General features: G+C 35.2%; 1 protein-coding gene across 1 annotated transcript; it reads right to left on the bottom strand.

Moving 5' to 3' along the window:
* Positions 1-2,221: 2,221 nt before the first annotated feature.
* LOC137817916 (L10-interacting MYB domain-containing protein-like) lies at positions 2,222-2,727 on the bottom strand. The gene is made up of 2 exons (XM_068621141.1): positions 2,449-2,727; positions 2,222-2,362 (listed from the first exon to the last, which is right to left on the bottom strand). Exons 1-2 carry the CDS (start codon positions 2,725-2,727, stop codon positions 2,222-2,224), a joined length of 420 nt encoding a protein of 139 aa, XP_068477242.1.
* Between the last annotated feature and the right edge of the window lie 23,247 nt (positions 2,728-25,974).

Below are 25,974 nucleotides of genomic sequence, written 5' to 3'. Positions count from 1 at the left end.
ACTGCCACTTCGTGCTGCGGATCATCCGCTGGTGGTCCCGACGCCCGATCACCTTGCTTCTCTCGCAAGTAATCGCTCAGGAAACCACTTTTCACCAACTCCCGAGTTGGTGACCTAACGCCAAGCAAGTGTGGAGTGAGTGGCCATAGGCCTGGTGAAACTCACACCACACGTTCTTTTTTCATCCCAGCACCTTGTCGGTCTTCTCCGGTGCTCGCAGACGTGCCGCTATGGCTGGAATGGCGATCAGCTCCGCCAATTCCACCACAAAGTCGAATCTGGGGGGGCGCGTTGCTCTCCCTCGCGCGCCCCCTGCCCTGGTCAGTCCTAGGTTCATAAGGGCGGGGCTTTCCCTGGGCCCCCTTTCCCTCTTTGGCCTCGTGCACCCTCATTGGCTGCTGAGACCTACTCGGGCCTACGCGCGATTTGGTCGGGATCGCACTTTCCCTCTTTTCAGAAACAGCTGTTTCTGCCACAATGTGCGCCACAGCACGACGCCTAATCTCAGCGAAGGTGCTGGGGCGGTTCCTGATCAAAGATTCACTGAAAGGGCCCGCCAGAACCCCTTTCTTGAACGCATGCACCATCATATCCTCATCTTTGCGGGGCAACCTCACCACCTGAGCCCCAAAACGGCTAAGGTAGTCCCGGAGGCACTCGCCCTGGTTCTGGCGCACGTCGAACAGGTCGTACGACACCACTGGGGTGCCCTGTTGATGATGTACTGCTCCATGAACAGCTTCGAGAACTGCTGAAACGAAGTGATGTGGCCATCTGGTAGGCTCACGAACCACTCCAAAGCGATCCCACTCAATGTGCTCATGAACAGTTTGCAGTACACCGCGTCTGAGCCCCCAGAAAGCATCATCTAGGTGTGAAACGCTGTCAGATGCGTTTCTGGGTCCTCCACCCCTGTAAACGAGGCTTTCACCCCCACCAAGCCTGGTGGCACCACTGCACCCATGATCTCAGATGAGAATGGCATGGGGAAAGTCCTGGGGGGAGACGGTGGCGGCGCCACTCTCTCTGCTGCCACCCGCTCCTTCTGCGCCTGCAAAGTCTTGCGCAATTCTTCGTTAACGCGATCTAGCTCTTCATTCCTTCCCTGGGATGCAGTCAAATCTGCTTGCATCCTTCCTTGCTCCATTCTTGACGCCGCCACCTCATCTTGCAGCGCTCGCATCATTTCCAAGACTTGCGCCATTGTCACAGCTGCCTCTTCAGCTGATGGCGCGGGTGAAGTTTGCCTTGTCTTCCTCATTTTTTCCGCAAGAATCTCAAGAACAAACGACGAAACTTAGCAGCAAGGTGGATGGGATCACAAATTCACACGGGCCCCACGGTGGGCGCCAAATGATCTTGCCGGGAACTTGATTGTCAAAGAACTCGCCACGTCAAACTTGTGCCTTCCGCAAAGAACCCCAAGCGTGCCTGCGAAACACAACAAACGGCGCCTCTAGCGGTCGATTGCACTCCGACGCTCAAGTCAGCCACACAAAACCACCAAAAAACTAAGTACGATGAATCTCTGGGAGACTCGTGTGCACTCTGTGATTCTCTCTCTCTCTCTCTGTTCACAGGTAACTTGTACGAATGAAATCTTTCCTCTGCATGAGCGTGGGGGGCCTTTATATACCCTGCGGCGCGCCTAAGTTAGTTACATACGAAGTAACTTCGCATGTTTCTCTCGCTGGATGTCTCGTACAACCTCAGTGTGAATACCAGGTGTGGCCTGGCTAGTGCACGTACCAGGTGTTACCTGCTGTCCCACCGTGATCACCCCTGCATTGCTCCATGCACGTTATGGGTTAGAGAGCACCAACCACCGACTGGCTGCTAGCTCCCTTAGGCCACTCTCGTGCGCAGTACTATGAAGCACCTGATCTTCTCCTTCTTCCACTACTCTGCAGTACAAGACTCATACGCAACACTCTCGCTGGGAATTGCCTCTCGCTCCTAGCTTGCCTGTGCATGGCGCGACGACCGATCGTCTCATCTAAACGATGATCGCGCATTCCGTCTGACAACCGACCACCCCCTTTACACCGATCACCCCCGGGTAACCCTCTCAACAACACACCCCACATCAGCTTCCCTGGCCCACGCGTGCCACTAAGAACGGTCCACGTGGCTATCTACTGCTGACGTCACCGCCAACCGACCACCGACCGGATCACAAGCCCCCCAGTCTCGAGCTGTATACTTGTTTTCAGCGATGAGACTAAGTGAGCGTCCTCATCGACCACGTGGCAAGTGTTGTTCTTCCACCGTGGCTGGTAGCACGATCAAGCCCCCATAAGTCTTCCATCAACTTGTAGTGCCTGATGGGATTAACACGCCATTTTGCGGCCGAGGGCTTTGCCTGTTCATTAATGAAAAGAAATACACTCATAATCATAATTAGTGGTTAATGTATGCGATAAGTGAACATCAAGTTGAATACGTTGCCTTTATCAACGAATCCCACACTTCATCCTCGGCCTCGAAAATTTTCGTGCTTGGATTCCAAGCAAAACCACTCAGTCCACTAAATAGATCATGGATCTCACGCCATTTGTCCTTAAGGCTTTTGTGCCTGTTCTTCACATTATTTTTTGTAATCCCTACCAATTCACTCTGATGTAAGGATTTAACAATTTTTGTGTAACCCTGCGTCGTCCAACTACCATCAATGCGGTTACCCATAGATGCCTCATCGATCATGGCATTCAGTAGTCGGTAGTCCATTTTTTGTGTTCACGGACAGCTACAGATGACTCTGAAGCAATACCCTTCCCGTGATCCATGATAAAACCTCATAAAAAATGTTAAACTTTTGCAATAACATAAATAGTTTCTTACGTAAATATTAATAAAGGTGGAATGTCAACATTAAACCATGAAATTGTTCTTACAACAATATAAATATAAGTTCACGGATGTTACATAAAATTAATTATTACAATAACCTGTCCACATTTCATTCGCTATAGTATCCCTAATTTGTGACCCGAGCCTGTAGTCATCCTCACGAGTTTGCGAGTGTGACACATCTATATCTCCTTACATCAACTCACGGTCAACTTCTTCCAACAGAGAGTCATCATTATCCACCCCGCGAAGAAAGTTATGAAGAATACAACATGCTAAAACAATATCGGTCATAGTGTCCACAGAGTAATGAGGCTCTGTTCCGCTAGCGATAATTGGAAATCGCTTTTTGAGGACACCAAATGTTCTTTCGATAACATTTCTTAGTGAGGAATGACGATGATTAAACAACTCACGGGCATTTTGTGGACCTCTTTGGGAATACTCTTTTAGATGGTATCGAACTCCGCGATATGGAGTTATAACTTGGGTTTTGAGCATAAAACCCGCATCTCCAAGGTAGTATTTGCCTACAACCATCTATTAATAATTGTTACTTATAAGTGATGTGACCAAATGAATATTTATTGCACTTGTAAACACACTCAACTAACCTTCCGGAATGACCAATGGATCGTCTCGTACAAACGCATCCTTCAATATCCTAGAATCAGAGAGGCTGTTCCTTCCCACCCGGCAAGAACATATGTGAATTTCATGTCAAAATCACAAGCAGCAAATACGTTTTGCGTTGGCCAATCTTTTCTTCCACGAAAACGAGGAGCATCAACTCGGGGGACTTTAACACGGACGTGAGTGCCGTCTATGGCACCCAAACAATCCTAATACACAACAACTTCACATTTATAAATAACTTGCATTGCATACAACATGAGTTAAATATTTAACTATTGTTTCTCATATTCATACCTTAAAGTATGGGAAAAATCGATTGTTGTTTAAGATATGAGGTTCAACCTCAATCCCAGCTGGTTGAATTAAGAACTCTCCATGCAACATCAATATTGCCTTCAAAACATTATGAAAGTGACGAGACATTGTTTCCCCGGACCGATGAAAGAAGAACGAAACACTTCGATTCTTGACGTTATGACCAATGATGTGTAAAAATTTAGCCACTTGTTCTTCGACTGTATATCGGAATGCATCTTTAACCATATCCGTTCCTCTTATTCGTTGACATAAATTAATAAATGCTTTCGGACTCATGCGAATAATGTCACGACATCTTTCAGTATGGACCAAGTACGACATCAATTCTTGTCGACGACTCTCTTTTTGTGGAATAAACTCCGGTATAGGATTATTTGTCTCTGTTAACACACGCAATACGTTCAATCCATATCCAATCATGCAAAGAATTGTCATTGCTGCTACTTGTGTCCGCAAATTGATTTGCTCTTGTATTTGTGAAACTAGTGTGAAATCAACACCAACTACATCGAGATTCATGTCATTCATGCTAGACATCTCGACATTTTCGAAATGCATAGACCAATGGTTATCGTTATCCATGGTCACAAATCCTTGACAATCATATAAGTTTAACTATTAGGTCTAAAGAACCACATTTTAGAGAAATAATAATACTCAATTTTTTTTACTTTTAAAAAAAATTAAAATATTATATATAAACTTTGTAAAGTGTTATAGTTATAGTTGTATTACAAATTCAAAATAATATTTATAAATTTTTTTTTACTTGATTTTATAAAAAAATATATTATATATAAACTCTGTAAAGTAATATTTTAAAATATTTAAATACTTTGTATACTTATATTTATTTTATAAATTCAGAATAATATTTATAAAATTCTTTTACTTTATTTTAGAAAAAAAAAATCTTATATGTAGACTATCTATAAAGTAATATTTTAAAATATTTAAATACTTTATATACTTATAATTATTTTATAAATTCAAAATAAAATTTATAAAGTCTTTTAGTTGATTTTAGAAAAAAATAAATATTATATGTAAACTATTTATAAAGTAGTATTTTAAAATATTTTGCATAATTATAATTATTTTAAAGTCTGTTCAAAATAATATTTATAAAGTTTTTTACTTGATTTTAGAAAAATTTAAAAATTTAAATATTTTGTATACTTATAATTATTTTATAAATTTAAACTGACATTTATAAAAAAATTTACTTTATTTAAAAAAAAATATCAGAAAAATTTAAATATTAATAAGTTTGTTTTAACTACGAGAAAACTCATTCAAACTTTCATTAATGAAATTTCATTAATGCTCATTAATTCTCATCATGATTAAGAAAAAACTTTGAAAAATCAAAAGGCATCAGCATTCTATTAACATAAATAAAATAAATTACAAATTCCTTCCCTCCACATTTCATTCTCAGATTTTATTCTCCAAATTCCAAATCTATGTATGAAACTTACCTCCAGAAACGTAGAGAAAACGATGCCACCGCGAACCACCAACGACCACCGAGCACCACCAGCGGAACCACCACCCACCACCAGCAGCGAAACCGTCCACGTCCAACGACCACCAACAACGCCGCCTACGGAACCCACCCACACCTTGCACCTCTGACAACCGCACACCTCCAACACTTACGAACTTCCGACAACCGCTCACTTCCCACGGTTGTGAACCTCCGACCACCGCGCACATCCACCGCGCACCTCCGATGAGCACCTCCGATTGCTTCTAAGGTTACTCCCTCAACTCAAAACAAATAACCCTCCTCCACTCCTCTTCCATATTTATCATCCCTCTCATTTATTCATCACCCACACACTTGAACTAATCCACCAAACAATGTACGAATCTCTTTGTGCTGTGTTTATGGAGATAGAATCTCATGCGTGAGAATCTTGTGGAGGGAATATTACACTGCATGCTGTTGGCACAACTATGGGACGGGCTCTGCTATGGCAAATAGGTGGTAGGTGACTTATGGGTAATTTGGTAAAATCAACATGTTTCTCCCCAAATCTTCTCATCTCAGCACATAAGCTTATTTTGCATTCTTCGCTTTTCCTCGCCCTCAATTACCTACAAATTCACAGATACAAACAAACTAAATCTTTCCTTTTCAATCCGGGTGAACAGTAATCACCCGGATACAAACAGAGGCTAAGAGAGGAACAAACCAAAACAGAATAGAGTGAGTAGAACAATTTCTAATATGTTATTCATGTAATGAAAAAAGAATAATGAGGACTATTTGTAGGCTATTTCTCCCTCCACCCCGACAAATAACTTCCTGCACCCCTATTATTTTTAAAAAGACCATTTTACCTCTTTTAAAAATACCCTCTGGATTACTCTTTTCAGAATATTTCTGGAACATACTTTCCAGAATACATTTTATCAATTCTGGATTTACCATTTCGGAAATTAAAAAATATGTTATGAAAAGAATATTTCAGAATGTTTTTTTTTTCCTTTTGAATTTTCTATTCCGAAAATACATTTTTCTTATAAAACCCTTATTTCAGAAATATTTTTTACTTACAGAAACCTTATTCTGGAATCATCCATAATTATCAAGGATAATTCTGATATTACATAGAATGTAGAGGTGCAGGAAGAAAAATATAAGGATGCAGGAAATAAATACTCCTATTTGTAAGGGAAAGGAGCCTAAGTAAAAGGGCCTAAAAGGAAAACAAAGATAAACCCAATAAAAAAAGAAAACTACAAAAATAACTTGGAAAAGGTTAAATGAATTATACAAAAAAGTGAATTTAAGAAATGCCTATTGAATTCAGTCCATCTTGAGTAGATTTTAGGATGTTTCTTCCTCCATCCCATCAAATTTCTTCTGCAGGTAAAATAATTAAAATGTCTCATTTAACTTATTATTATTATGAAAAGTTTTTTTCAGAATATATTCTGAAAATTTTATTTTAAAATATACATTCCAAAACATATATAATATGTTCCATAAAGTTTATTCTAAAAATTTTGTTCTGAAAAATATTTTTCAAAAATATATATCATAAATTCTGAAAAATATATCAGAAGTCATTTAAAAAAAAGTGATTTTTTTTTAAAAAAATTGAAGGGCTGCATGCAGAGAGAAATTTGTTGGAATGCAAGAAAAAAAATTCTAGATTTTATTTGAGAAGTAAAATAAAAACCTGATTGTTCCGGAATAAAGAGAAGAAAAGAGCAAAAGGGAAATATATAACTTAATGTTCAATCCAACATCAAACTACAAAATTTCTATTTTCTATTTATCTTTTACCTTAATTTAACCTTAATTCATGTAATTATCAAATAATTACTATAAAGCTTAGAGAAGTTTTAATTTGGTTTCATAAAGTTCAAAATAAAAATTTATTTGAGTCAAATTTTTCTATACTTTATCACCTTTTAATTTGCATGCTTTGATTAGAAGAAGAAAAAAAAAACCTTACAAAAGCTAGAGAGAAGTAAAAAAATTAAAAATTTAAAAAGATAAAATATTTTGAATAAATAAAAAATGGTTTCGTCGGTGAAAACAGATACATGCGCATGTACGTCCATTCCTTTATTATAATTACAAATATAATTAAAATTAATTAACATAAATAAAATTAATTAAAAATATTACTAGAATTTATATTAAATTTATAAAATTTTATACATAAAAAATATTAATAAAAGTGGTTTATAATTATATTGTAGCAATAATTGTAGATTTCTATCAAAACAAAAAGTAAAATTATAGTAAATAAGTATAAAAAACAGCTATAAAATATTTTAATTTTTATTTAAAAATTATTATTATAATTATACAATAAAAGCAGTTTTAATTTTTACGAGTAGTTATTTTAGATAATAGAAATTAAAAAAGTTGGTTAATGAACATAACTGCATAAAGGGTAAAAGAGGTAAAAGAAAGTTACGAAATATAGTACCCATAATTAATTGTTATAGATAAAAAAAGTATAATTAAAAATAATTATTATAGAAAAATTAATTAAATAAATATTTTTGTTAGAATAAATAATTTTAAATAAAATATTATAAATGTGATGTGTATTTTTGTATCTCTTTCTTATACCTATCTTTTTATATTCCATTCCCATCTTTTTTATCTTGATGAAATATATATTGGAAGATATTATAAATACAAAATCCTCAGAGAGAAGAAAACATTCCCTCCAATTCATTATACTTCTTTTGTATTTTGTATTTCTTGATGACATATATATTCGAAGATATTATAAATACAAAATCCTAAGAGAGAAGAAAACACTCCCTCCAATTCATTATACTTCTTTTGTATTTTGTATTTCTTGATGACATATATATTCAAAGATATTATAAATACAAAATCCTAAGAGAGAAGAAAACACTCCCTCCAATTCATTATACTTCTTTTGTATTTTGTATTTCTTGATGACATATATATTCAAAGATATTATAAATACAAAATCCCAAGAGAGAAGAAAACACTCCCTCCAATTCATTATACTTCTTTTGTATTTTGTATTTCTTGATGACATATATATTCGAAGATATTATAAATACAAAATCCTAAGAGAGAAGAAAACACTCCCTCCAATTCATTATACTTCTTGTGTATTTTGTACTTTTCTCAAGTTTGTATCATAACAGGTCGATCGTGCCTTGTCTCTCTTTTTCAGGCAAAAGAATTGTCTATTGATAATTGGTTGCATCTGTCCGTCGTTGGAGTTTTGTCCTTTGACGCAAGGCTCAGTGCAACCCAAATTCGGTGATTGTGCATCCAAATTCTAACCAACGCTCCATCACACACCATCCAACTATCAAGCTTCCAAATCACCATGTTTAAACTCGTCAAAGTCTTTTGTGCTCATTTATGTCATTTGTTCTTCGTTGTCTTTTAGCCGTCATTAATTGGTACTGGTCGTGGTTGTTGTAATTTTAATTTTTGATTGATTCTGCTTCCAATAGGACTTCCTTTACTCAAAATAGGTTGAAGTATGACAGTCAAACACAATCTCTCACTCATTCTATCTTGTCAAATGTGTGCATTCTAAAACCTTGGTGTTTCAAAGTTCATAGATAACTTATTTTAATGCTTATAATCACATTTATAGTAATGCTTCCTTATTTTCTTCTAATTCTCATCCTAAAATTCCTTATTTTATTACTTTAGCCTATGGATCCAAAGTTACTTCTCATGAAGTTGGTCAAGTCTCCCTTTCCTTGTCCTTGAACCTAAAATGTGTTTTTCTTCTCCCTAATTATCCTTTTAACCTAATTTTCTTAAGTCAATTAACCAAGTTTTAAAATTATTTCATAACCTTTGATACAAATTATTTTGTTATACGTGTGGTACATGTTATTGATTGATGAAGGACATGAATATAGATGACTCTACTATCTTGGTACTAGATTGTTAATATCTTATTTAACATCCCCCTATCCTAAGCTTTTGCATGACCGCTTAGGCCATATACATTTAGCAAAAGTAGGAGTGACAATACGAGACATGTCATACAAATTGACCTGCAACTCGCTATGAAAAACGTAGGGTGAACTCACTATTTTAGTCCGTTGACCCGTTTAAGCCCTCCCCACATAACCCACAACCCACATGGGCCAAATACGGGCGAGGTGGACCAGTCCGCTAACCTACATAATAATAAAAATTATGTTTTATCCTACACCCCTCAAATTTCTTCCTGCACCCCATCAATTCTAGAAATTGAATTATGAAAGCCAAAATAGTTGTTCTAGATTTCGGAAGGTAAAATAGTTGTTCCAGAAAGGTTATTTTGGAAATAAATTTCTCTTCTAAGTTTCCATTTCCATAATTGACTTTTTATGTTATTGAAATTAAATTCCAAAATTGATGAGGTGCAAGAAGAAATGTGATGGGGTGTAGGAAGAAACACCCTAATAAAAAATACAAAATTTCCTTCTCGAGCTTTTGTTTACTATATATATTGCAAGTGCATTAATATTTTTTTATTTTTACTAAAAAGTTTAATTTTCTTATGCAAGTAGGCCCGCAGGCCATCCTCTATGCGGGGCGGGCCAATAGATTCAGCTCGCATTACTTAAGCGGGACGGGTCAACTCGGCCCACATTTTGCGGGCTAATGCGTGGCAAATCAATATAGGGTAGTTTAGCCTGCATTGCCACCCCTAAGAAAAATTAAAAATTATGATTCCTAAAGTTAGCAAACGCCAAGTCTTAGAATATGAGTTATGTCAATTGGGAAAACATGTTAAGTTTTTTTATTTTGAAAAGAATTAAAACAAGAGGAAACTTTATCTGTTTTACAGCTCATTTTGACATTTGGGGTCCAAATTGAGTCACATCTTTAAGTTTCGTTATTTTGTCACTTTTATTAATGAATATTCTCATCATACTTGTGTATACTTAAAGAAAGATAGGTATTAAGTTTGGAATATCTTTGAGTCTTTCCTTAATGAAATTAAAAACCAATTTGGCCAAGTGATCAAGATCTTAAGCAGTGATAATGCCAAATAATATTTTTCTTCTAGTTTTTCACATCTTTTAATTTCACATGATATTTTACATCAATCCACATGTCCTCATACACCTTAATAAAATGATATAGCAAAGAGAAGGAATAAATATTTAGTTGAAATTGCTTGTACCTTATTGATTGATGTCAACCTACCTGTCCATCATTGGGTGATGTCATTCTTACTACCTATTATCTTATTAATAGAATGTAGTCTCTTTCTTTGGCCAATAAATTTTCATATTCTATTGTGTTTCCAAATGAAACTCTTTTTTCCATTGCTCCTCGAGTCTTTGGTTGTGTGTTTTTTTTGTACATTATATGTCTCTAGGTTTGGAAAAACTTTCATCCCAAGCTATTAAATGTGTCTTCTTAGGATATTATTGTCTTAAAAAATATTATCCATGTTATTCTTCTCACACTAAAAAAATATTACATGTCTACAAAAGTCATGTTTTCTTAAGAAACTCATTTTTTCTTTTCCTCCACACAAGATGTTAACTTTATCCAACATGTGTTATCTATGCCTTTAGTTGAGCCCTTTATATATCCAATTCCAAACATTGATCCAACTTCTCCCAATAATATAAATTCCTCTCATCAACCCAACCATCAACCTAGACTCAAATGACTAGTCTAATACCACAAACCATCAACCTAGACTCAAATGACTAGTCTAATACCACATTATGAGTCATCTTCATCAAATTTTTCACCATTATCGTTCCACACTACAAATCCTAATAATGAGGATTGTACTGGACCAGAACGCTTAGAGCTCAGCACTCGGTGGTCGGACCTCGACACATGGCGTGGACAGGTCAGCTCAGTTTTTGGGCCAGAATAACGAGCCATGAAATTGGGCCTCCGTTGAATGAGTAGGTCCGTTTGTGTATAATTAAGGTAATCCTTCGTGCATAAGGCCTAGGCAGCTAGCAAGGGGTAATTATGGACATAGGGGTGCGCTTAGTGTGCATAGGATCTAGTTCAAGTAAAACACTTTATTTTAAACCTAAGCCCATGTGTGTTAGGGCACGTAAAGGTTAGGTTGCATGTATGATGAAAAGGAGTGTACCACCATGTTGAGGGTGCCTACGTAAATAGACTAGACCCTTGATGCTGGTACATGAGTTGGTACATTGGTGGTTATTCTGTTATTATTTTATGCACTCCCAAGAGGAAAGATTTTGTTCTGTTGCAGCACTGCGAGAGTGTGCCCTTGAACAAAATATTTTCCAGTTGAGTATGCTTTCAGTTGAGATTAGATTCTCGTGATGGAAAGTTGTTACAAGAGGTAAACTATAAAAGGGGCTAGAGACCCCAGGTTAAGGTATGTTGTTTCTAAGACTAAAACTTACTACTTCTTAAACTCTTATAAGCCTTGTACTGACTTGATCGTCAGAGTGCAATCAACAGGTAAGACCCCCTCTGTTTCAACGGAGCTACATTCCAGAGCAGCAAGAGATAGGACGTACTCGTGAAGAAACAAATGGAGCTAGAGCTTGTCATCAGAGTCAACAGGCGAGCAAGTCAACTGGCAAGAACAAGGATTCTAGTTATCTTATTATCATTCGTAAAGGTATTCTATCTACACACAACTCTCATCTTATTTACAATTTTCTAAGTTATCATCATTTGTCCTTTTTTATTGTTCTTTTATCTCCTCTATATATTTTATCACAATTCCTACAAATGTGAAAGAGGTGTTTGACCATCATGGATGACGACAAACCATGATTTTTGAAATACAGGCCCTTGAACAAAATGGTACATGAGAGTTAGTTCCTCTTCCATTTGAATGGAAGGCAATTGGCTATTGTTGGGTCAATTCAATAAAAATTGGACCTAATGGTGAAATTGATTGCATCAAAGCTCGATTGAAAGCAAAAAGATATACTCATATCTATGGGTTGGACTACAATGATTCTTTCTCTCCAGTGACCAAAAATGACTATTTTCAGACTTTTCCTTACCATAACAGTCATTCATTATTGGCCTTTTCATTAATTAGATATTAAAAATATTTTTTAAATGGAACAACTTCCTAGATTTTTTGCTCAGGGGGAGTCTGGTCAGGATTTATAAATTGTGTCGCTCTCTCTATGATCTCAAGAAATTTCCACATGCTTGGTTTTCAAAGTTCAACTACATTATTCAAATTTTTTGGTTGAAATGAAGTGAGGTAGATCATTCTACTTTGTACTATCACACCTTCCTTAGAAAATGTGTGTACTTAATAGGATATGTTGACGACATAGTTATTATAAGGAATGATGTTGCAAAAATCTCTCAGTTAAAGGAACACCTATTTAATCATTTTTAGACTAAGAATCTTGGAAATCACAAATATTTGTTGGGCACAGAAGTAGCCCAAACAAAGGAAGGAGTCGTAATCTCTCAAAGGAAATATTCTCTTGACATCCTAAAAGAGACATGTATGATTGATTATAAACCAATGGATTGTCTTATGAATCCAAATCAAAAACTTATGGTAAAACAAGGAGAAATATTCTTTGACCTAGAAAGATATAGAAGACTAATTGGATAACTTATTTATTTCATTATAACTATACCATGTTTGTCTTTTACAATTGGTGTTGTGAGTCAATTTATGCATAGTCCTTGTATTCATCACTAGAATGTTATCTTTCATATTCTAAGATATCTCAAAAAGTCTCTAGGACAAGGATTACTATATTGTGATGCTCATTAGGATGAATCTCTTATGGATAGACGCTTTACTATAGGATATTATGTTTTTCTTGAAGGAAATATTATCTCTTGGAAAAGCAAGAAATAAAATGTTGTTGCTCGATCTTCTACTGAAGCTGAGTATAAAAGCAATGTCATCCTTCACTTCTAAGCATATATGAGTAAACCAATTCCTCGAATAATTATATTTTTGAGAGATTCAACCAATGAAGATGTATTGTGATAACCAAGTTACTCTCCACATTCTTCCAATCCAACATTCCATGAAACTAAACACACAAATTTACAATCACTTTATTCTAGAAAAGTTGTTGTCTAAGGAAATTTGCACTGAGTTTATCGAATCAAATGATCAACTTGTAGATTTATTAACAAAATTATTTAGAGGACCTTAGATTGAATTTATTTATTCCAAGCTTGGAACCTACAATATATATCCTCCCGCTAAAGGGGGATTGTTAAAATAAATATTTTTAAATAAAAATTATTACAAAGGTGTTGTGTGTGTTATGTTGTACCTAGTTCCTAGATGTATATTTTCATATTCTTTTCTCTCCCCTTTCATACATTGTATATATCCAAAGTTATTATAAATACTAGCGAAAACATAGACGTTTTCGCATTTGTGTATCCGCATTTTTTTTTTTTTATCATTACGTATCACAGAAAACTCTCCAAGAAACACGATTCTCTTTCAAAACTCTAGTTTACCAAAACCAAACATATAGAAGAAATTCAACGAATCCAACACCACAAATAAAGAAAAATAGCAATAAATTGAAGTTGAATCTCTAAACTACTCACGACTTCAATCTTTCCACCTCCAATTCGGAAAAAATGGATGTGTTGAAACCTATGATACCATTGAGTTTCTCTTGTTCTCCTCTTCAATTTCTTCAAATGTGAGCTACGTAAGGGAGATCTCAATCGATCTTCCTCTTAAAGGATTTGTTCACCCACTTTCAGAAAGGATTGTGGAGAGGACTATGTATGGTACAACTCATTGTTTTAAATTTTTTCGGAGTGAAGTATAGCAGTGGAGAGTGATTGTAGATGGAAGTTATTTTCTTTTATATGTGAGATTGGGTGATGAGAATCAAATAAAGGAGGCTTTTATTAATGAAGGAAGAGGACATTTGCCTTCACATTTGAAGTTCTTCCTTTTAGTCTTCTCAAAATTAAAAGAAGACATAAAATAAAGATGAGGCCCAAGCCCAATCCCAAGAAGGCCAAAGCCCAAAAAGCCCAAGTCCATCCCATGAGGGGCAAGGCCAAACATTAAATAAAAGAGCATCATTTGATTTACTCTTGTAGGAGGTGTGGATATTAAATAAGGAAGTGTGAAAATGTAAAGTAAAGTCGCATTATCCATGTGACTTAGGAGAGTAGGTGTAGGTGTAGTTTTTAGGAGGTGTCATAGTAGAAAAAGGTCACACCTCCCATGTGACTTGTTTTTTGTGGGAATTTCAAATGAGTTTATTTGAATTTTCCCACCTATTTTTCAGCACCTCTAGGCTATAAATAAAGGTGCTTAGCTTGTACAATTCAGATTTGAATTTTGATTAGAGAAACTATACTCAATTTTTGAGAGAGCATTGGAGAGCTTTGTGCCTTCCTCACTAGTCTTATCTTGAGAGTTCAATGGTTACCTCAAGTGGCGACTTGCACACTCATCTTGGAGTCACCATCCTCTAAGTGGCGTGATCATCCAACCATTCCTCCATCTTCATGAGCTTTCTCTTCTCCTTCCTTCCTTCTCTTTCAATTGTTCATGTCTTAGATTGATTCTCTTGAATTTTCTGTTCGGCTTTTCCTTTTCTTATGTGTTTAGCTTCGGTTATGTTGCTTCCTTGCTGTTCTACAATGTTTCTTCTTCATTTCTAGTCTTTATGTTCGGTTCAATTCAGTTCTATGCCATTTTGTTCGGTGCAATTGCTTTTCCTTCCATTTTAATCGGTTCAATTTGACAATAATTGGAACTTCCATGAGTTTGTGTTTTGGTACTAGTTTTGGTGAGTTCTTGTTCATAGAACCTTGATCCAATTCTATGATAAAGTGCCTATCTCATAACCAACTCAAGATGATTCCTAAGAATGTCAAGAATCATTCATATTGTGCTATTGGAATCATATCATTGGGTGTGGGAACCGAGCGAGGTTGTGGTCTCTCTTTGTGTTGTTATTAAGAAGTGAACTTTAATCTTAACTCAATATTACAAAACCGACTTATAAGGTGAGTTTTGCACCTACTTATGTATTATGAAAACTCGTTATGTTGTTGTCTTCTTTTTATTTTCTAAAAAAACCTTTCCCGAGAAGGTCGTGCCTTAAGCACTTAAAATAAGGAGGTAAGGGAAGAGTGAGTGGTTAAAAAAATTAAAGCGGTTAGAAGAAAAACTTATAAAGAGGGAAGAGATACAATGGATATTGAGAGCTCGAAACTGCTCAATGATGAAATGACGAAATGCCTCTTATATAATTTTAACATTTAAAAGATAAAATAATAAAATAAAATATATTAATAAGGGTAAAATCAGAAAAAAAATTGGCACACCAATAAATAGTTATGAGGAGAATCCTTATTATATATTGTTATTGATGAGATACTAAGAGAGGAAATTCTTTTGTATTTTTCTCAAATATTACTGAAATTTATATATGTAATAAAAAGCTGTATATAAAAATTTATATTAAAGTTATAAAGAGCCACTACAAGAAAATCGTCAAATAAAAACTAACTTTAGAGACCAAAAATAATTAATTACTATATTAACTAAATTAGACTATTTTAGAGACTAAAATAATTATTGATATCTAAAATGATTTCTATTATTAAGAAAAATTTATAAAATGGTTTCTAAGTTGATATCTAAATTAGCTACCAAGATTTTAGCTACTAATATTTTAGATTCTAAATTACTCTCTAAAATACTAATAGAGACTAATTTAGAATATAAGTAATTAGTAGTTAAAATCTTTGTAGCTAATAATTAGATATCAATTTAGAAACTACTTGATAAATATTTATTAATAATATAAACTACTTTCGATACCAATAATATTTTAGTTTATAAAATGGTCTCTACTTTAGTTAAGTAACTAATTATTTTGGTATCTAAAATTAATTTTTATTTAATGATTTTCTTGTAGTGAATATAGGTACTATTTGTATAAGTGCATCAACGTTTTTTTTATTATAGTATTTATTTAATGAGTTAAAATTGAATACTTATATTGATTTTAATTTTATATATTTATTTAAATAAAATAATATGTGTATTATTATATTTGATATGTAATTTATAATTTGAATAAAAATAATGTTCAAAAAAACCATATATATATTACAGATTTACATGAAAGAAAAAATGAAAAGTAAAGAAAAATATATTTTATTAATTTTTATAATGTTATAATTATATTTAGGAACGCTTAGAATTTTTCATCAAAATAAAAAGTAAAATTATAATAAAATATCTATAATAAAGGTAGTTATAAAATATTTTATTTTTTATTATAGCTATATAATAAAAACACTTTCAATTTTTATGGGCAACTTTTTTAGATGATAGAAACTAAAAAATTAGTTAATGAGTATAAAGATAAAGAGGTAAAAAAATAATAAAAGTCAGTTACAAACTTTTATCCATCATATTAATGGTTATACATAGGTTATAAATAAAGTAATTGATATACAATGTTATAAATAAATTCTTATACCCACATTTTTTCGACGTCAAAACAATATTATCAAAACTAATATAAACACATGCACTTTGTATGGATGTCAATATAGAAAACAAATATATAGAATTGTTATCACACATAATAAACTTATTTTGATTTAATAAAATTTAAATTATCTTACTGAAAATAACACTCTAACCTTTTTATATATAAAAACAAGTTGCTTCGTGTTCCTTTATTTTTCTTAAGAAAATAAAATTTGATAAAAAAAATTAATAATAGTTAAGAATAATATAGTGTACTGTTAGGTTGAGAGGTCTGACCGAAAGGATATTGAAAAGTATAGCCGAAAAACATATATATAAAAACGTTAAATGTAATATATATATATATATATATATATATATATATATATATATATATATATGTGGTCAGCATGATAAAACTCAAATTAATAGGTGTGTGTTTAAAAAGATATTAGGTACAAAAGGAAAGGCCCAAGTAGGTATGAGCCCAATAAGAAAACACTATAAATAAGACATTAGTCTAAGAGGTAAGTAGACTGATTTTTATCTGATGATTACATAAAACTATTTCTGACTTTGGCATCAGAGCGCCTTGCAGGCACACACCCAACCGTGAGAGAAGAGAGGAGAAGCCGAAAGGTGCAATAAACCCAGCCTAGCTTAGGAAGTTTGTCAGACTTAGGTCCAACCTGAAAAGCCCAATCCGAGAGTCCAACCAGAAGAGTCCAACTTGAAGAGCCCAATTCGAGAGTCCAACCTGAAGAGCCCAATCCGAGAAGTCAGCGTATTCAGCTTGAAGAGAGTTTCTGACCCCTTTTGCAGGAACAGTTTGGCGCCCACCATGGGGTCGAGAAACAACTTAGTTGAGAAAGTAAGCAGATATGAGTAGAAGAGAGGGACAATGTGGAGAGCAGGGAGATAACCAGAATATGATGCCAATGACTATGTTGATGCAATTACAAAAAGAATTTGAAATACTTAAAAAAAATAATGAAGAAGAATTACGCAAGTTGAGAGCGAAAAATGCACATAAGAAAAGAAAATTACATGAGAAAATAGTTTTGAATTCATCATTTGAAATTGTTCAACCAAGAATGCAAACAAATGAAAGAGTTCATAATGATGAAAGTTTTCAAACAACAAGGAAGAGATTACCTGAAACTTTCGGAACTTTTTCTGGAATGTCATCTAGGAAACATCCGTTTTTTTATGTTATTGTAGAAACCCCGTTGCCTGATAATTGGAAGAATCTAACTACAGATAAGTATGATGGAAGTACAAATCCTGATGAGCATATTGCAGTTTATACTGTTGGGTTTAATAGTGCTAAAGTTCAAGAGGGGTGGGGGTGAATTGACCATTTAAAAGTTTCTCGCAGAATCAGTGTTTATCACAGTTTACAGAAAATAAATCGATTTATTTGAAATTGAACAGATTTATTTTGGCACTGTTTGTGTTTAAAAACGTTTATACAGTCAAGTTGATCACAAGATTATGCAGATTGATTTTCCAGATACACACACACTGATGTAATGAAGAAAAACCGTGAATCACAAAACAACAAGCTTCAATTTTAAGCAAGAGATTAAGGTTCAATTAATAGCTTGACAATTACTTGAGTCACCTATCACAATCAAAATGTTCTAGTGGCTTTTAACATATTTTATATGTTCTTATCAGAATCAAACAGCTTTTCCAGAAATTAAGAACAATAAGAAACAAGCCCAGAAAGAACAGATTTATTATTAATTGAACAGATTTATTTCTTAACAGTTTAAGATAAGCCGAAATTTAAGTGCAGAGATTAAGGGAGAATGAACACAAGGCAATTATACTGGTTCACTCAACTGAGCTACATCCAGTCTTCACCTAAACCAAGGTGAAATTCACTAAATCACAATTCAAACAAACACAAATCCCACTGTTCTTGAAACCTAAAAGAACTTAGGTACACTTGCTGAAAAACCCTATTTCAGCACACACACTCTTCAAGAAACCCTATCAAGAAGAGTGTACAACCAAACTTTTACAAGAAAAGAAATGTGAAACGACTACACTTGATTGAGGAAGCAGAAATCTGCCTTAAACCAGTAGAACAGATTGCTAGAACAGTAGCAGCACCTCTCACCAAGCTTTTGGAACCAAACAAGAACAAGCACTTTGTGATTTTCGAAATCTTTTAAGAACAGATGCTAATTCCTTGTAAATCCTCAATTCTCTGATGCAAAACTTGTTTTTACAATTGTATGATCGATGTTTAGACTCAGAAACAAGTTTTCATTTTATAGAAAACTAACTTAAAACAGATTTTTGAAAAACAATTAAAGCTGTTATAAAATGAACAGATTGAAAATAAAATGAACAGATTTATTTTCAAAAGCAGTTAGAGAATTTGTTATGTGAGGAGACTTAGTCAGCCATTCTGGTGCAGGGACAAAACTGAAAACCATTTAAGCTAGACATGGCACCAGAGACAAAATAGAATTTATTCATTTACAGATGAACAGATTTATTTTTCAAAACGAAAACAGAAAAAACTTAACTATTTAAAACACAGTCATTTTGAAAGGTAGAAGACTTAATCAAAATACATGATGCACAAAATCTAATTTTCACAGGACTTAGCCAAGGCATCAGTTTAAAAATGAATCTGTTTATTTAGAAAAGAACAGATTTATTTTTATGCAGAAAACGTGTTTTTTGTAAAACATGTGAAAAACATTTTAAGAAATTTTGTGCTTGCACTTATCACATGGTCAGTGGTTAAGAGGTGAGTTACTCAGCAAAATCAAGATACTTCTAATCCTTGTAGTATAGCTCTGCAAGCTGCGCCTGAACTCCTTCAATTTGATCATCAAAGTGCTGAAACCTTGCTTGAGTAGTCTCAAAGTATGCCCTCTGTTCTACAGTCATGACATCAAGGCGATACAGAACTTGCCTTTCAAACATGGACAATGGTTCTCCTCGGTATTCTGGAGTTTGATAAGCAACAATGGCATTCTGATGAGTTGCAACAGCTTCTTCATGCACAGATTGGGGAGCAGGTGAGTCTCCTCTGACTTCTACATGGGAACAACTTCATCCTCATCCTCGTTGTTGAGGTTTGAGGCTCCATGTTCTGCTTGAGGGTTCTTGCCTTTGAGAACCACCCAATTGTCCTCTATTTTGTGAAATCCCATCTTTGTGAGAGTTGAATTGTCAATCTCACTTACAGCCTTGGTGGGGTCGTTTCTCTCATTTGAGGCATCAACACCAAAGAAATCAATTAATTTTGAAACAAGTATAGCATAAGGAAAGCGATAATCAGCCAACCTTTTGGATTTCAGCATGTGTTCATTGATAATGAAAACCCAGTTTACCTTAATCTGGTTCATGATGCAATATAGAAGGATTAGATCCTCTTCATGTAAAACAACATGATTTGTACCTCTTGGGATGAGTTGCCATGCCATAATGTAGGCAACAAGACGTGGTGTAAGGTTCAAATGACCTGCATGGAACCTGCTTATGTTCTGGGTAGGGTTCCTCATACAGCTCTTGTAATATTGCAGTTTATTGAATTCTTGAATCCCACTTGTGTTTCCTTTTCCCACTTTCAGTCCAGCATACTTGATTCCAGCCACAGAATTCCAAACATCACTTGTGACCTTCATTTTGATCCCTTTCACATAGGAGACAATGTTCTTTCCATCCAAGGTTAGATTAGTTTAAAACACCTTAACTAAATCAGGATATAGATTACCCGTTAATTCCAGCAGCTTTTTCAGTTTCTGGTGCTTCAATACAGCCCTTGTTTTTGCCAATTTTTCTGATTTCAGCCAATTGAAATCCAGCACCTTGGGTATATTAATCTGCTTTCTGCTTGTCTCATGGATGTAGGCATTGATACCTTCTTCATTTCCAGCGAACCAACCTTCTAGCACACCTTGAAAGGTGCTTTGCTTGCCCTTATTTTTCTGTTTCTGTCTTGAAGAAGAAGCCATGGTTGAACCAGAATTTTCTCTTGTTTCAAATGGTGAGAACCGAAAATAGGTAGCCAATGTGAGTAGCAGATTTTCACACAGATTTATATTGAGAAATGAATAGGTTGATATGGCAGTTATGAATGGATATACATGAAGATTTTATGCTCTGAAATTGTGCAGAGAATCTTTGAAAATATGCAGCAAATATTTAGGGTCATGATGCACACAACTCATACCTTTATTGAGCACCCAAACCATCAAATCGGTTACATAACCATGACCAAAACCGTCAAAGGTACAGAGGTTAATGCCCACTAAGTCAGTCAAGCAGTCAAAGATCATAATTTCTCTTTCCTAGTCATCAATGCATATCAGTACCAAAAATAAACACATTCAATTACGAATAAACAAATTTAATTTTTCACTGCTAGGCACAATTGACATTTATAATACCCAATTCATTAAGCAGAAAATTAAACCTATCTTTAGCCAATGGTTTAGTGAATAAATCAGCAAGCTGTAAATCTGTACCAATGAATTTAATATGACATGTTCCATTTGAAATGTGTTCCCTTAGGAAATGATGCCTAATTTTAATGTGTTTGGTTCTAGAATGCATGACAGGATTTTTGGTTAAGTTGATTGCACTTGTGTTATCACACAGCAGAAGTATATGGTTAAGTAAGATACCAAAATCATTCAATTGTTGTCTTAGCCATATGGTTTGAGCACAGCAACTCCCTGCTGCAATGTACTCTGCTTCAGCCGTGGAGAGAGCTACACAAGCCTGCTTTTTGCATTGCCATGAGATCAAGCTTGATCCAAGCAAGTGACAGGTTCCACTGGTGCTCTTCCTATCAATTTTGCAACCTGCAAAATCTGAATCAGAATATCCAGTTAAACTTAGTGAGATGTTACCTGGATACCACATGCCAACTTCTTTAGTTCCTTGCAAATACTTCAAAATCCTTTTGGCAGCATTGTAGTGTGATTCTTTAGGAGCAGATTGAAACCGAGAACACATGCACACTGCAAACATTATGCCAGGCCTGCTGGTAGTGAGATACAGTAGAGATCCTATGAGTCCTCTATATTTGGTTTCATCAACAGCAATTCCAGCTTCATCATGATCCAAGTGACAGCTTGTTGAGAAGGGTGAGCTGATTGGTTTGCACTTATCCATTTCAAATTTCTTCAGCAGATCCTTGCAGTACTTAGCTTGACTTAAGAAAATGTCATCCTTGAGTTTTTTGACCTGCAAGCCTAGAAAATAGTTCAACTCACCCATCATTGACATTTCAAACTCACTCTTCATGACTTTCACGAAAGCTTCACACAATTCTCCATTGTTTGATCCAAAAATGATGTCATCCACATATACTTGTACTAGAATTGTGTCATCCCCTTTCTTCTTGATGAACAAGGTCTTATCTGATGTGCCTCTGTCATAACCTTGTGAGGTGAGGAAATCACTTAGCTTTTCATACAATTGCCTAGGAGCTTGCTTGAGCACATAGAGAGCCTTTTTGAGTTTGAACACGTATTCTGGATGTTGATGGTCTTCAAAACCAGGTGGCTGTGAAACAAATACCTCTTCATTTATATAACCATTCAAGAAGGCACTCTTCACATCCATTTGAAATAGCTTGAACCCTTTGATGCAGGAGAAGGCAAGTAGCAATCTAACAGCTTCTAACCGAGCCACTGGTGCATATGTCTCATCATAGTCTATTCCTTCTTCTTGATTGTACCCTTTAGCCACTAGCCTAGCCTTATTTCTGGTAATCACCCCATGCTCATCCATTTTGTTTCTGAACACCCATTTTGTTCCAATTATATTCATCTCAGGTATTCTAGGAACAAGAGTCCAGATCTCATTAAGAGCAAATTGATTCAGTTCCTCTTGCATGACTAAAATCCAGTTGCTGTCCTTGAGAGCTTCATTCAGATTCTTGGGTTCCACTTGAGATACAAAGGCCATTGCTTCACAGAAGTTGTTCAAGGATTTTCTAGTTCATACTCCTTTCTCAATGTTCCCAATGACATTATCAAGGGTTAGGTCTCTAGGGGTTTTCCACTCTTTTGGCAAACCTGCAGGCACAGTAGATTCTTGCATAGCATGTGTATCAGCAGTATCAAAATGAATCGATTCATTTTGATTTAAAACAAATTTAATTTCATTACTGTCAAGATCATCAACAACAGTTTTAGATATGCTATGATCAGTTTCATAAAAAACAACATGCATTGATTCTTCTACTATGAGCAACCTTTTATTGAAGACTCTATATGCATGACCATTCAAAGCATAACCAATGTGCACACCTTCATCAGATTTAGCATCAAACTTACCAAGATTTTCTTTGCCATTATTCAATACAAAGCATTTACACCCAAAAACTCTAAGGTGGCTCACACTAGGTTTTCTGCCCTTATACAATTCATATGGGGTTTTCTTAAGAATTGGTCTAATTAAGGTTCTATTTAACACATAAGATGCAGTATAGACTGCATCAGCCCAAAAATACTTAGGAAGCTTAGATTCATTTAACATAGTTCTAGCTAGTTCCTCTAATGATCTGTTTTTCCTTTCAACTACATCATTCTGAAACTCTCCCCCATGATCACTTCGAATTGATTTAATGCAGCAACCATTTTCATTTTGCAGAACCTTTGCCAATTTCTTAAAAGCAATGTAAGCATCATTTTTATGTGCAAGAAACAAAGTCCATGTAAATCTAGAGTAATCATCCATAACCACTAAAGCATACAAATTTCCAGCTAAGCTAGCAACTCTAGATGATCCAAATAAGTCCATATGCAGTACATCCAAAGGATTTTTTGTAGAGACAATATCTTTTAAATTGAAAGAAGATCTGATTTGTTTACCTTTCACACAAGCATCACATAGCCTTTTATCCTGAAATTTAATGTTAGGTAAACCAGAAACTAAATCTTTAGATTTCAGTTTATTTAAGTGATTAGTGTGTATGTGAGCTAACCTCCTGTGCCACAGCCAAGACTCATCACTTCTAGACAGCAAACACTCATTTGAAGAGTTAGTTTCCATGATATTCAAAAGATATATGTTATTCACTCTCTTACCAGTAAACAGTACCTTACCAGATGAATCACTTAAGATTGTGCAGCCCTTTGACTTAAAGTTCACCTTGTATCCTTTGTCACAAAGTTGACTTATGCTGAGAAGGCTATGCTTGAGCCCTTCTACATAAAGCACATTCTCAATAGTGGTTGAATTCCCTGTTCCAACAGTGCCTCTGCCCAAAATTCTTCCTCGGTTATTATCACCATAGGTTACATGCCCCTCTGCTTTGAGCTTCAAGCTAGTGAATTTTGTAAGATCTCTAGTCATATGCTTGGAGCAGCCACTGTCCAAGTACCACTGATTTTTCTTGTTGCTCATCTGCAAAACAGAATAAAGATGATACAAATGGTACCCATTTCAGTATAGGGTCCAACACAGATTAAAACCTTCTCTTTGGTAGCCATTTTGCTAAATTCTTAGGAACAAGATGCTTTCTAGCAATGCATGACCTAGAGGTATGACCAGATTTCATGCAGTAAAAAAAGGTTACATGAAATGTCTTTTTGCCACTGTTAAAAGCTGAAAAACCTGATTTTGCTGGAACAAAAAATCTTGAAAGCTTTTTGACATTGGTTACATTTCCAGGAGTATAACCAAGTCCATTTTTATTGAAAACAGCATTCTGTGAGCCAAGAAGAGACTCAAGGTTCTTTCTTCCCTTGGTGAAATTGGAAAGAGTTTTTAGCAAATACTCCACTTGTTTTTCCAATTTTTTGCAGTTTTCACAGGTTTTAATAGAGGCATGCAAGCATGTTAGTTCAAGGCTTACCAAATCTGTTTTGGCCTTATGCAATTCTTCCTCAAGTGTTTTTACTTTAGGTGCAAGCACATTATTTACCTTTTGCAGCTTATTGCATATTACAGCTAGCCTATTTTCTTCATCATGTGTTTCCTTGAAAGCAGCAACCAATTGATCATAGTTATCTGAATCCATAGAAAAATCACTTACTGAATCAGAGATTGACTCCTCATCCTTCATCATGAAGCACAGATTATTTTCCTCATTCTCAGTTGAAGAGCTGCTGGTTGAAGATACTTCATTTTCCTCCCATGAGATGTAAGCTCTTCTTCCCTTGCTCCTTTCAACTCTCTTGCTGGCAGATTTATCCTTTGATTGATTGTTTGGACAATCCGATTTGATGTTCCCTGTTTTGCCACAGCCAAAGCAAGTATAGTTAGAGGAATTTGAATCATTAGGTTTAGGATACCTTCTTTTCTGCTGGTTCCTATCTCTGTTTTTCTTCTTCAGAAATTTGCTGAATCTTTTTGTAAGAAGACTGATTGTTTCATCATCTTCAGCATCTTCTTTTTCCTCCTTGATCTCATTCTGTTCACTTGCTTTCAGTGCAAGTCCTTTGGGTTTTCTCTCTACTGTTTCCTGCTCTTTGAGTCTCTTGAGCTCTAGCTCATGCTTCATTAGCTTTCCAAAGAGTGCAGTAATTCCCAGCTTTGACAGATCACGACTTTCAGATATGGCAGTCACCTTTGGTTGCCAGCTTCTGTCGAGGCACTTCAATATCTTTATGTTGAGTTCCTCTCTGTCAAATTCTTTTCCCAAACCAGTAAGGTGATTCACAATATGAGTGAACATTTTCTGCACATCAGCAATGCTCTCCTCGGGTTGCATTTTAAACAATTCATATTCTTGGATGAGAGAATGTTTTCTTGACCTCTTCACATCTTCAGTACCCTCATGAGTGACTTCTAAGACTTCCCACATCTCCTTAGCTGACTTACATTGGGATATCCTGAAGAACTCATCCATTGTTAATGCAGAGGTTATGATGTTCTTGGCCACAAGATCATGTTGAGCCTTCCTTCTTTCGGTCTCATTCCATTCAGATCTTGGCTTTACCACTTCTTCATCCTTGACAACCTGCATTGGCACATAGGGTCCATGGACCACAACTCCCCAGAATAATGCATCAATAGATTCCATGAAAATTCGCATTCTAATTTTCCAAAATGCATAATTCATTCCATTGAACATAGGTGGTCTATTAACAGCAGATCCCTCAGCAAAAAGCACTTTAAACTCAGACATTATTGCAAACAAACTTGATTAAAATACAAGTCCTAGCTCTTGATACCAATTGTTGGGTTTAATAGTGCCAAAGTTCAAGAGGGGGGGTGAATTGACCTTTTAAAAGTT

The sequence above is a fragment of the Phaseolus vulgaris genome, chromosome 10 (genome assembly GCF_051622355.1).
Source record: "Phaseolus vulgaris cultivar YP4 chromosome 10, ASM5162235v1, whole genome shotgun sequence".
Taxonomy (NCBI): Eukaryota; Viridiplantae; Streptophyta; class Magnoliopsida; order Fabales; family Fabaceae; genus Phaseolus; species Phaseolus vulgaris.
This window is presented reverse-complemented; position numbering and strand designations above follow the sequence as displayed.